General features: G+C 38.6%; 1 protein-coding gene across 1 annotated transcript in view; it reads right to left on the bottom strand.

Moving 5' to 3' along the window:
* The window catches only part of naaladl2 (N-acetylated alpha-linked acidic dipeptidase like 2), a 368,062-nt gene extending 359,776 nt beyond the window's left edge, over positions 1-8,286 (bottom strand). Inside the window, exon 1 of the mRNA XM_089124954.1 lies at positions 8,111-8,286. Coding sequence (XP_088981080.1) covers positions 8,111-8,153 — 43 coding nt within the window. The 5' untranslated portion in view covers positions 8,154-8,286. The remainder of the gene's footprint in view (positions 1-8,110) is intronic.
* Between the last annotated feature and the right edge of the window lie 3,885 nt (positions 8,287-12,171).

Below are 12,171 nucleotides of genomic sequence, written 5' to 3'. Positions count from 1 at the left end.
CTTTATAATGAAGTTGTCTGTATTAAGTAGATTGTGTTTAACACACACAAGAGTGATTTATTAGTTCAACACATAGTTATAGAAATTCTACTTTATCTAAAAAAAAACCCTGCACTTTATACACACACGCACACACACACACATACATGTAAGTAAAAATACCAAAAAAAAAAAACATCAAATGTGTTTTTAGTCAGAGTATTATTTTATACAGAAACAAATATTTGTAATTCAGATAAGAATGAAGTTAGTGTTTTAAAATCTTAAGGAAAACAAATATATTGAAATATAGCACATGAATTTTAAATTCATTCAACTTCAATTACAAATACAATCTTACTTTTATTTAAAGCAATCTATACATTTAAAAGATGGGGGTTATATGCCTATTTTGTCATTTAAAAATATTGTTATGCGAAATTGTTATGCAAAAAGACAAGGACTTAGAGACAAGGACTTGAAGGAAAAATCACAGCCAGCCACACACACACACATAAACACAGACAACAGCCCTCCCCTCCCCCCCCCCACACACACACCCACACACACACACAGAGAGAGAGAGAGAGAGAGAGAGAGAGAGAGAGAGAGAGAGAATCGCAGGGGAAATAAATCCATTCAAACTACAATATCTGACTTTCTGTTGCTCAGAGCGAATGACTTTAAATTGGAAAGTTGATCGGCTTGACGAGAACAATATACGTGGTAAGTTTTGTAACTGTAGGTAAATTGAGCAAAGTTCTAACACACTTTATGTGTCCTTTTTTAGTCATAAAATTCATTTCCTCGCCACGGCCAGACCGTTCGAGATATCAAAAATCCGTCCGGAATTGAGCATCCTCAATGTCTTGACTTCATGCACACCGAGTTTGGTTGTGATTGGTAAACACATGCGTTGTAATTTGATGTATTTCTCCTAGGACAATTATTCAAACAACCCATAATTCATAATTCATAAATAACTTCCATTTGAACTGTCATAAAACTTAGAGCACGAAAGTTGTTTGGCCTGATGTGATCTATAATTGTACCGAGTTTCATATTAATTCATGCAAGTGTGTTTGATTTATGGACAAATGTTCGAATCCCAGTCCAGGGGGCGCTGTCGAGCCGCCCTGCCACGCCCGGTTACCAGCTTCAGCCCGGCCCTGATGGCCATGGGTTCTGACCCGTGTGCAAAGTTTCAAGAGTTTTCGAGGATGTTAAGGCCCCCGAAAATGCCAGAGAAGTCGCACACAGCAAATAAAGGGTTAAAATTAACCTGACAGGCGCCCCTCCTCTCACTCACACAGAGGGACACTGAGACACTGGCAAAATTCTGAGATTTTCTCTACATTCAAACAAACATATCTGACTTTCTGTGGGTCCTAGCTAATGAGTGTCAATTAGAAAGTTGTCCGGCTCGAGGAGTACAATATACATACCGATTTTTGTAACTGTAGATAAAACTAACAACCCCACTTTTGTCAAAAGGTGGCGCTACTGAGCCCTCACCACACCCGTTTCTGAAACGTTGCACATGTCTACTGGCTAATAAATGTGATGTGTCTGTCGAGTTTCATGCAATTTGAAGCATGCTAAGAGTCTCAAAAGCATCCTAAAAGAATGGTAAAGTTTGATGCGTTGCCACGGCAACAGTTTCAAAGATATCAAGAATCCATTTACAGGTCTTCATCTGCCATGTATTTGCATTATACAGATGAAGTTTGAAGCAAATCGAGTTAAAATTAGAGGGTGATTTCAAAGCATTTTAAAAATGACACACTTCCTGCTGCCAGTTGGTGGCGCTATAACTTTGACTCACAATAGTCACATCCATGTGATCGTCCTATTACAGTGAACACACTGCTGAAGTTTCATCAAGATCGGTTAATGTATGCTGAAGTTATGACACACTTTCTGTTTCACGTTTCTCGCCATAATTTCGTTTCCTCGCCACGGCCAAACCGTTCGAGATATCAAAAATCCCCTCGCAAACTTTCATCCTCAATGTCTTGACTTCACGCTGACCGAGTTTCGTCGAATTTGGATCAAAGCTCTAGGAGGAGTATTAAAAATTCCATTGCGAGTGTTTTACGAACAACCCTAAATAGCCGACTTCCTGTTGGGCTGGAGTAAAAAGTAAAAGCGCGAGGTATAGATGAAACGATGAGATCAACATGTGTACCGAGTTTCATATTATTACATGCAAGCGTGTTTGATTTATGGACCAAGTGTTCGGACCCCGTTCCAGGGGGCGCTGTCGAGCCCCCCTGCCACGCCCGGGTACCAGCTTCAGCCCGGCCCTGATGGCCGCGGGTTCTGACCCGTGTGCAAAGTTTCAAGAGTTTTCGAGCATGTTAAAGGCCCCAAAAGTGCCCGAATAGTCGTTAGAAAAATAAAAGAAAAAAAAAAAAAAAAATATAGCTGCGAGCAGCGATGGCGGGCCCAAGCCGGTGGCACCGCCACCCCGGTTCCTTTAGTTACCTAAATGCACCCGGGTGGCGGTGCCGAAGGCTTTGGCCCTTTTATGATTAAATGTTAAAACGGCTTGCCATACTCTGTCATTTCGACTAGTCACAATTATGTTACAGATATCTTAAATGATAATACAAACTATCCAAAATGTAATTACGAATAGACAGAAAGACGTTGTTGATATCTACAATGTTAATTCCGGACAGGCAAACTTAGCTTTTAAATGTTAAAAGGGCTTGCCATACAGGGACGTAGGCTCAGAGAGAGGCTCACCATATTCAAACCAAAATATCTGACTTCCTCTTGGTCCGAGCTAATGACTATGTATTAGAAAGTTGTCCGGCTTGAGGAGTACAATGTATATAGCGATTTTTGTAACTGTAGATAAAACTAACAACCCCACTTTTGTCAAAAGGTGGCGCTATTTAGTCCTTGCACTATGCCCGTTTCTGAAACTTTGCACATGTCTACTGGCTAATAAATGTGATGTATCTGTTGAGTTTCAAGCAATTTCAATTTCAATTTCAATTTGACTGTTGAAAAGAAGTGCGCCGATTAGATACTCAGGATCGGTATCGGCTCTGACACTGCCATCTTTGACGAGGCTGATTCAAATTCTATATTGTGCATATATACTATTCTATGTTAGGCACAAAGGCACAAAAACTTTCTAAAGTACCATAAAGTTTTTGTGTACTGTATTATTAGTGTTCTGAAGCTATTATGTGATATAGAAATTAATATTTAAGTCATTAAATTCAAGAACACAAACTTTTCCCTCTCTGCGCCTGTCAGTCATTCTCCATTCAGCATTCAAACAGCACGTCACATTCGGTTACAGTCAATGATAAAACGATCTTCAATGATTCAATGTTAATCCTATTATACTGGATCTTTAAGATAAAGGTCTAAAGGTCTATATTTTCGAATGAAGAAACTTTTTCTTGCTGGACTTTATTGCTGTAACTTAACCGTGTTACTTTCTACCGGGTGTCGGACGCTGTCGGTTAGATCACAACACTAGAGTCAGAGCACTATAATTGTTCTTCACGCACACAGTAACTGAAATTTAAAACCTTTAAAAGAAAAGGCTCAATAAACTATTGCATAGATAGATAATGTATAATACACTGTTCATAAATATGTATTTCCTTTGTGCTTTGAACTTTTCAATACGGACTCACTGCGCTGTAACTTCATGTGGCTTCAAGCACATCATTCTCCGCTCGGGATGCACATAAGTGCTTTGTGCTGCACCGTATTGGAGCCGTAATATCATAATGCAGTGATGTAATGACAGATTATTAATTGCCTTTCAATTATATGTTGCTGCGTCATTAAACATCTGTCCTATGCATTTCAAACATTTATAGCAGCCATGGCTATATTTTTTTATGATTTTTGTTATCTTGTTTTTCATGAATGTATTTTTCAAAAATAAGAGCAATGTGTATTATCTATTATTAATATGGTTTATAATAGCATTTTTGTCATAGATTATGACAAAGTAATCATATGATCCACCAGCGAGGAACCAGCAGAACAGAGTGAACATTCATTCTGTTTAGTTCAATCCTACTTAATAGGAATTTATTTAAAATGCTCGCTCTACTCCACACCATTAATGTCTTGTGCGGACATCCGTATTTCGACTTTCGGTTTTAAGTAAGCGATTTAAAAGCTCCCAAGTCCCAGCGGAGTCACACGTTGATTAACCGGTGGGAATATACACAATAGGCCTACCTGATATTGAACACAAGAGGGCAGTATAGCACTACGTATGACTCAGATTATTATTTTTTTATGAATTTTACAACAATTCTGGCTGTTTTTGAACGTAAACATAATTCTTAAATGAAAAAAAGGAAAAATTGGGGAAGTTATAATATTTGTATAATTTAATTTAGAAACAAATGATGTGTAATTACATTTTTAGAAGATATGAGGCTTTTAGTGTTTACTTTTTTGACATTACTTTAATCTTTTGCCATAGTTGCACATGTCTACTGGCTAATAAATGTGATGTATCTGTTGAGTTTCAAGCAATTTCAAGCATGCTAAGAGTCCCAAAAGCATCAAAAAAGTAATGTTATAAGTAATGTTAAAGGTAATTAGTTATAAGTAATGTTAAAGTTTGATTCGTTGCCACGGCAACAGTATCAAAGATATAAAAAATTCATTCACAGGTCTACATCTGCCGTGTATTTACATTATACAGATGAAGTTTGAAGCAAATCGGTTAAAAATAAGAGAGTGGTTTCAAAGCATTTTGAAAGTGACACACTTCCTGCTGCCAGTTGGTGGCGCTATAATTTTGACTCACAATAGTCACATCCATGTGATCGGTCTCTTACAGCGAAAACACTGCTGAAGTTTCATCAAGATCAGTTAATGTATGCTGAAGTTATAACACACATCCTGTTTCATGTTTCTCGCCATAATTTAGTTTCCTCGCCACGGCCAAACCGTTCGAGATATAAAAAATCCCTTGGCACCTTTTCATCCTTAATGTCTTGACTTCACGCTGATCGAGTTTTGTCGAATTTGGTTCAGTGTTCTAGTAGCAATACTTTAAATTCCATTGCATGTGTTTTAAACACAACCCTAAATAGCCGTCTTCCTGTTGGGCTGGGGTAAAAAGTAAGAGTGTGAAGTAGGCTATATATGAAACGATGAGATCTATATGTGTACCAAGTTTCATATTATTACATGCAAGTGTGTTTGATTTATGGACCAAATTTTCAGACCAAGTTTATTGACCAAGTTAATCTGATTAATAAACTAATTATATAAAACTATTGTCAATGCACTACAATTAAACTAGTTATATGTCTTTACTTATAAAAAATAAAAATAAAAACTTATTTAAAAAATACCAGGCTTGAGAAATGTATTTTCTTTATGCAGGTCATACACACAGCAGTGAAATGGTTAAGCCCCCTCCCCCTGCACACTCACTCACACACACACAGACAGGCAAAGACAGAGATGTAGGCTCAGATTGAGCAAGACCACATTCAAACAAACACATCTGACTTTCTGTGGGTCCTAGCTAATAAGTGTAAATTAGAAAGTTGTCCGGCTCGAGGAGTACAATATACATACCAATTTTTGTAACTCTAGTTAAAACTAACAACCCCACTTTTGTCAAAAGGTGGCGCTACTGAGCCCTCACCACGCCTGTTTCTGAAACTTTGCACATGTCTACTGGCTAATAAATGTGATGTGTCTGTCGAGTTTCATGCATTTTGAAGCATGCTAAGGGTCTCAAAAGCATCCTAAAAGCATCCTAAAAGAAGGGTAAAGTTTGATGCGTCGCCACGGCAACAGTTTCAAAGATATCAAGAATCCATTCACAGGTCTACATCTGCCGTATGTTTACATTATACATATGAAGTTTGAAGCAAATCGGGTAAAAATAAAAGGGTGATATCAAAGCATTTTGAAAGTGACACACTTCCTGCTGCCAGTTGGTGGCGCTATAACTTTGACTCACAATAGTCACATCCATGTGATCGTCCTCTTACAGCGAACACACTGCTGAAGTTTCATCAAGATCAGTTAATGTATGCTGAAGTTATAACACACTTCCTGTTTCACGTTTCTCGCCATGATTTCGTTTCCTCGCCACGGACAAACCGTTCGAGATATCAAAAATCCCCTCGCAAACTTTCATCCTCAATGTCTTGACTTCACGCTGACCGAGTTTCGTCGAATTTGGATCAAAGCTCTAGGAGGAGTATATGACATTCCATTGCGAGCGTTTTACAAACAAACCTCAATAGCCGACTTCCTGTTGAGCTGGGGTAAAAAGTAAGAGTGTGAGGTATAGATGAAACGATGAGATCAACATGTGTACCGAGTTTCATATTATTACATACAAGCGTGTTTGAGTTATGGACCAAGTGTTCGGACCCCGTTCCAGGGGGCGCTGACGAGCCGCCCTACCACGCCCAGGTACCAGCTTCAGCCCAGCTCTGATGGCCGCGGGTTCTGACCCGTGTGCAAAGTTTCAAGAGTTTTCGAGCACGTTAAGGGCCCCAAAAGTGCCCAAAAGGTAGTAAAATAATAATTATTATAATAATAATAATAGTAAAGAAAAATAATCCCAAGGAAAACAATAGGGCCTTCGCCCTTTCAGGGCTTGGGCCCTAATAATCGGAAGGAAAACAATAGGGCCTTCGCCCTTTCAGGGCTTGGGCCCTAAATATACAGTTCAGAGAGAGAGAGAGAGAGACACACAATTCAGAACCAACACATTTCTGCATCAGATTTACACTATGTAAATTATGTATGAATAGATAGATAGAAAATATTGAGCATGAGGTTTGTATTGACAAAGCCCTTATGAAGACATTAAAGGACAACTCCGGCGCAAAATGAACCTTTAGTCAAATTACACATTGTTACCTAGTCAACCGTTATCTGAGATTTGTTTTCATGATTGCCGAATGTAAATAGTTTTATCTCTAAAAACAGTTTAGCCTATAACGCTAGTATAATGCTAGTATATAGGGCATAGAGTAATGACAAATAAAAATCGCTTGTTATTACCACTAAAAGGCCCAAAATAGCCCCACAGTAACACAGCATAACAAGGGTTCAAACAGAAGCATTGAGAACTTTGTCAGTGTCCATACAGTTTAATAAGAAGATATTTTATACACAGTCAACTTCGCGAATACAGGAAGAAGCCATCTTTGAAAAATAGTCTCTATCAGTCGATCTACGAACGCTGATCCAAGTGCGCTGGTGAGATGTGAATAAGGTGATAAGGTGAGCGTGAACAGTAGGCTACGTGTACATATTGAAGACAAGTAAACGGTTTGTCTTTGTGTTTCTTCTGGAAACAACGGACCATATGAGATTCTGCACAGTTCAGCGCACTTGGATCGGCGTTCGTAGATCGACTGGTAGAGACTATTTTTCAAAGATGGCTTCTTCCTGTATTCGCGAAGTTGACTGTGTGTATAAAATATCTTCTTATTAAACTGTTTGGACACTGACAAAGTTCTCAATGCTTCGGTTTGAATGTAGGGACCCTTGTTATGCTGTCGTGTTGGTGTGGGGCTATTTTGAGCCTTGTTAGAGGTAATAACAAGCGATTTTTATTTGCCATTACTCTATGCCCTATATACAAGCATTATACTATAGGCTAAACTGTTTTTAGAGATAAAACTATTTACATTCAGCAATCATGAAAACAAATCTCAGATAACGGTTGACTAGATAGCAATGTGTAATTACACCAAAGGTTCATTTTGCGCCGGAGTTGTCCTTTAAGCAAATAAAAAGATATTAGCTTTCCACATTAAACCCAAAATGATAAGCTGATCACATCATGTTTTAAGTTAAACTATGTGCAAATTCAGCTTACTCAAACAACATTCACCTACAATGCTTTTGCAGCAAAATAGACACTGAAATACAACTGCTCTCTTGATTCATGTACTCTCATCATATACATCACATAAGGAAACCCACGAGGTTACTTCGCCAAAACTACTGGAAACGGTTCTCTGAGTGAGTCTAACAGGCAACTTAGGGAGCCTGTTGCACCTGCCGAAGCACCCATTCAAAACAGGGAAGTGAGAAAACCAACATTGTGCTCATTATGGAGGAGAATAAGAGTGTTGGCAATATAAACATTTACCTTGCAAGGCTGGGTTTGAATGGAATTCCTGTGTATCCACCATTGCAGGTACACTCTCTATCCCTCACACGATCGCTCGCTCACTCTCCCCCTGTGAGGCGGCTGACAGGAGAATTGGTTATCTAATAGGTTCCCATGTAGCTTTGTCTCCCTCTCACAAGTGCGGCTCTAAGGAGGATTTCTTCTCATGTTGACAAATTAGCATAAGCTGCTTCCTGGCTCACCTGTACTCATCCAACCTGTTTGGCGCCTCCTCCGCCCCACTGTGCTGCATGCACCTGCTGAAACTAGACACACTGGCCTGAACATTTACTTAGTTGCATGTTAGAACAATTACTTAATCCAAAGGAATGAATTAGGTACACCTCCTGGGACGTTTACAAACCAGAGCTTTTTATTGTTCAGATTTTAGACTGTCTTTGAAGTAATTGCGACTTTAAATGTCATTTTTAAGGCGAGAAGACAAGAAAAAACTATAAACCTAGAACTTTTTTTCCCCCTTAAGGGAATAGAAACCCCATTCTGACTTTATCTTTGCCTTGTAAGCAGATACGACAATGAAGCCAATGAGGAGTGGAACTAGCAGGGAACTTGCAGAGAATGGCCCGGCAGTATGAATCATTGACGTTCTGCTTTGTTTAGTCCACAAATGTACTTTCATAAGGATGATGCACTACAAAAGATGACAAATGGCTCTGATAGAACAATGACAATTAGATATTAGAAAACACTATTTTTTTTTTTCAATGAATGTGATTTTAGAAATGATTAATGGATAAGATCAACATGTAATTTAATTAACCAAAGTCGCTTTTTAAAAATGACTAACTTCAGTGGGCAGCTACAATTATGAATTGCAAAGTTGAATTTCTGGTCCACACATGACGTTGCTCATTATAGAGAGAAAAATGAATTTTTCCTCGAGTGTCTGACTCTAAACTGCATTTTAAGAGGAATATGAAAATCTTTTGATCTGCAGAATGCAAATCTTTTCGCCACCCACATAAACAGGCCAGGCGTGAAGGCTTTAACAAGAGGGTCCACAGAGCGGCTCCTGGGTCTAATGAGTGTGCGATGGCACCCGTTCCTCTCCTCAGCCCATCTGAGGACTGCTCAGCCTCTGTAACATGCATCAGACTGATAGGTTACTCCGGTCTGTGGTTTAATAAAGTGAAGAGGTTTCGGTTTACACAACTGCCCCTTTTCAATATCCATCAGATTCCCTGGAAAAATGGATTCACTCGCTGTGCATACACCTTAAAGATGCTCTCAATGTGAATAACATAACTGAATTACCACAGCAAAGATCCCAACATACATGCATACCCATATTATGTTACACATTCACTGAGTGCTGGGTAATATAAGACCAGCAGGCCCAATATTCAGGCCAGTTGTTGTGGTCCCATTGTTCAAATCCTGATGGGAATCTCAGAGGCCGGTTGAATAGGGATGCTACAGCAGTCTCCTGTTACTTCCCATGGTTTCTAAGTGATGGGGACTTGGCTCATGTTCACCAACTTCATCTTAATGTTTAGATGCACCTGATAATAACATCACCTGGGTCTCCTCCTCCTCGTCCTCATCATCTAGGACTTTGTATAACACCAACTCATTGAAAATAAATCAATAGCCACTTAGAGACTGGGACTCTTATTTCTGGCTGTGTCTGCAGGCCACTGAAAGAACACAAAAACTGATTTCACCAAAGCCCCATAATTATGATTAAGAGCTTACCACACAAAAAGGAGCAGGAGAAGAATGTTTTCTGCTGTCTCATCTTCGCAACAGAGGATACAAAGTGGACAGTAGAAAAGGGCACTTGGATTTATCATTTTCCATGGCTTTTTATCCACTTTTGTCTTTGGATTGAAAAATCCTCATATGTGAATACAATGAAAATGTTCACGAATAAACGTATAAACTACCAGGATTAAAGCAGACATTTGGATAAAATGGATTCTCATGCGAAAGAAAGAAAGAAAGAAAGAAAGAAAGACAGAAAGACAGAAAGACAGAAAGAAAGAAAGAAAGAAAGAAAGAAAGAAAGAAAGAAAGAAAGAAAGAAAGAAAGAAAGAAAGAAAGAAAGAAAGAAAGAAAGAAAGAAAGACAGAAAGACAGAAAGACAGAAAGAAAGAAAGAAAGAAAGAAAGAAAGAAAGAAAGAAAGAAAGAAAGAAAGACAGAAAGACAGAAAGACAGAAAGAAAGAAAGAAAGAAAGAAAGAAAGAAAGAAAGAAAGAAAGAACGAAAGAAAGAAAAAGAGCATAGCTCTAAGTGAATGAAAACATTCTGCAAAGTTTTAAATCTGATAGTGTACCTTATAGTATTCGAAAATATAATTAGTACGTTCCAAATCGTAGTATGTTGAAATGAGTGATCCAAAGAGACCCGGATGGTCTACTATTTCTGGTCAGAATCCGAAGGGCAGATCGATGCACGCGCTAACGGCTGATATTGCCCACAACCCATCGCGCGTTATGAGGATAACTACAAACACTTCGTGATTGCAAAGCGCACTGCACAGGGTCACAATGAGCTTGACGACATAGATGTGACATTAGCAATATCTCACAGTTGTACATCCACTAGTAACTGTGCCAAGAGGAATCTGAATCATTCCCTTTCGAATCTTGCAGAGCTGGAGATTGTGAGCATTAGCTGTCCATGAGCTAGCAGCTTTACAACTCTCTATGGGCTTCTCCCTTGACTACAGTAATTTCTGTACTGTGCGACAGAGAGTTGCGTGTTATGATGCAATCGTTACCCTATTTTTACAAAAATCATAACGGAAGATACAAGGTAATGGAGCCTTTTATACATTGTCGTTTTACTTTAAAAATAAACAATGGACAAATGGAGTCTTTTAACGCCTCAAATGTATAGTTATTGGCTGTCAAAGTGACGCCAAAATGAATGGGAGTCAATGGAATGCCAACAGCAGGTGAAGGCTTGTTAGCCAATGGCGAGACTTCAGGGACCCAAGGGAGACTTCAGTTTCCAGCTGATGGATTACCCCCTTGAGAGAGGTTTAGATAGAGGTTTGAGCGATTAATTATCAGTATCTAACCTAACGAAAATTTCTTTATTCAATTTTGTCTACATTATATTGCAACTGCAGCATTGTGAACTTATTGCAAACACGAGGAGAGTCTCTGCATGAAAGACCCAAGACTGGCAAATGAACGTGCTACTACATCTCTACGAAACGGTAAGAAATTAGATTGAATGGAGGATTTTTAACTGTGACGAGATGATTGACAGGGCAGTTTACTGTGAAAGGATGCACGCGACAGATCTGTCCGTTAAAGATGACGAAGTAGTATGTCCTAAAGCTTGCCTACGCTTTTACACTCAAAATTATGTACTTTTTCTTCACAAAAAGAGAACATTCTATTAATATTAGTTTCTATGCAGATATACTCCATGACAAAACCACCCCAGTCATTCTAGAATGATTCATTCTTTCCAAATAGAGCTATTCAGGTTATCTGGTGATTTTTTTTTTTATATATATATATATATATATATATATATATTGCATTATATATTGATATCGACATCAGTAAATATCGGTATTAATATCGGTTATCAGCCACAATTTTCACATCGGTGCATAACAGAAGCGCTTTAAATTGACTTGTATGGCTTAATAAAATGCAAATTATGTCTCTTACTGAAATATGTAGTAGAAAAAAAATACATTTAAAAAAAATCCACATCGATTTATACATATTTTGGACAAAGGAGGGCGCTATTTTAGGTGCGCAATGCATTCGATGCCACATCGTGCAGCTTTTGGCTGTAATTTTTAGTCGAATGGCAAGAGAATAGTAATGCAGATTGGTGAAAAGACGTGGTGAAAAGTGTAAGGTCCAAAGAAGCTGCTTTTTTTTTTTTTTTTTTTTTTTGATCGTCGATTTTAGTATGCGGTGTGTCAGAGGAGTTGCTAGCCCAGAGGTTAAGAGCAATAATTCTGCTGGCCATAGAGCAGGAAATGGCAGTGTTTAACTAAGCATAAAAGGCAGCCCAAAACCTTCTAAAACGTACTCGGTTACAAA

Source organism: Pimephales promelas, chromosome 21 (assembly GCF_988280905.1).
Source record: "Pimephales promelas chromosome 21, fPimPro1.hap1.1, whole genome shotgun sequence".
In the NCBI taxonomy this organism is placed as follows: Eukaryota; Metazoa; Chordata; class Actinopteri; order Cypriniformes; family Leuciscidae; genus Pimephales; species Pimephales promelas.
The sequence above is the reverse complement of the archived record's forward strand: the minus strand, read 5'-3'. Positions and strand labels throughout refer to the sequence as shown.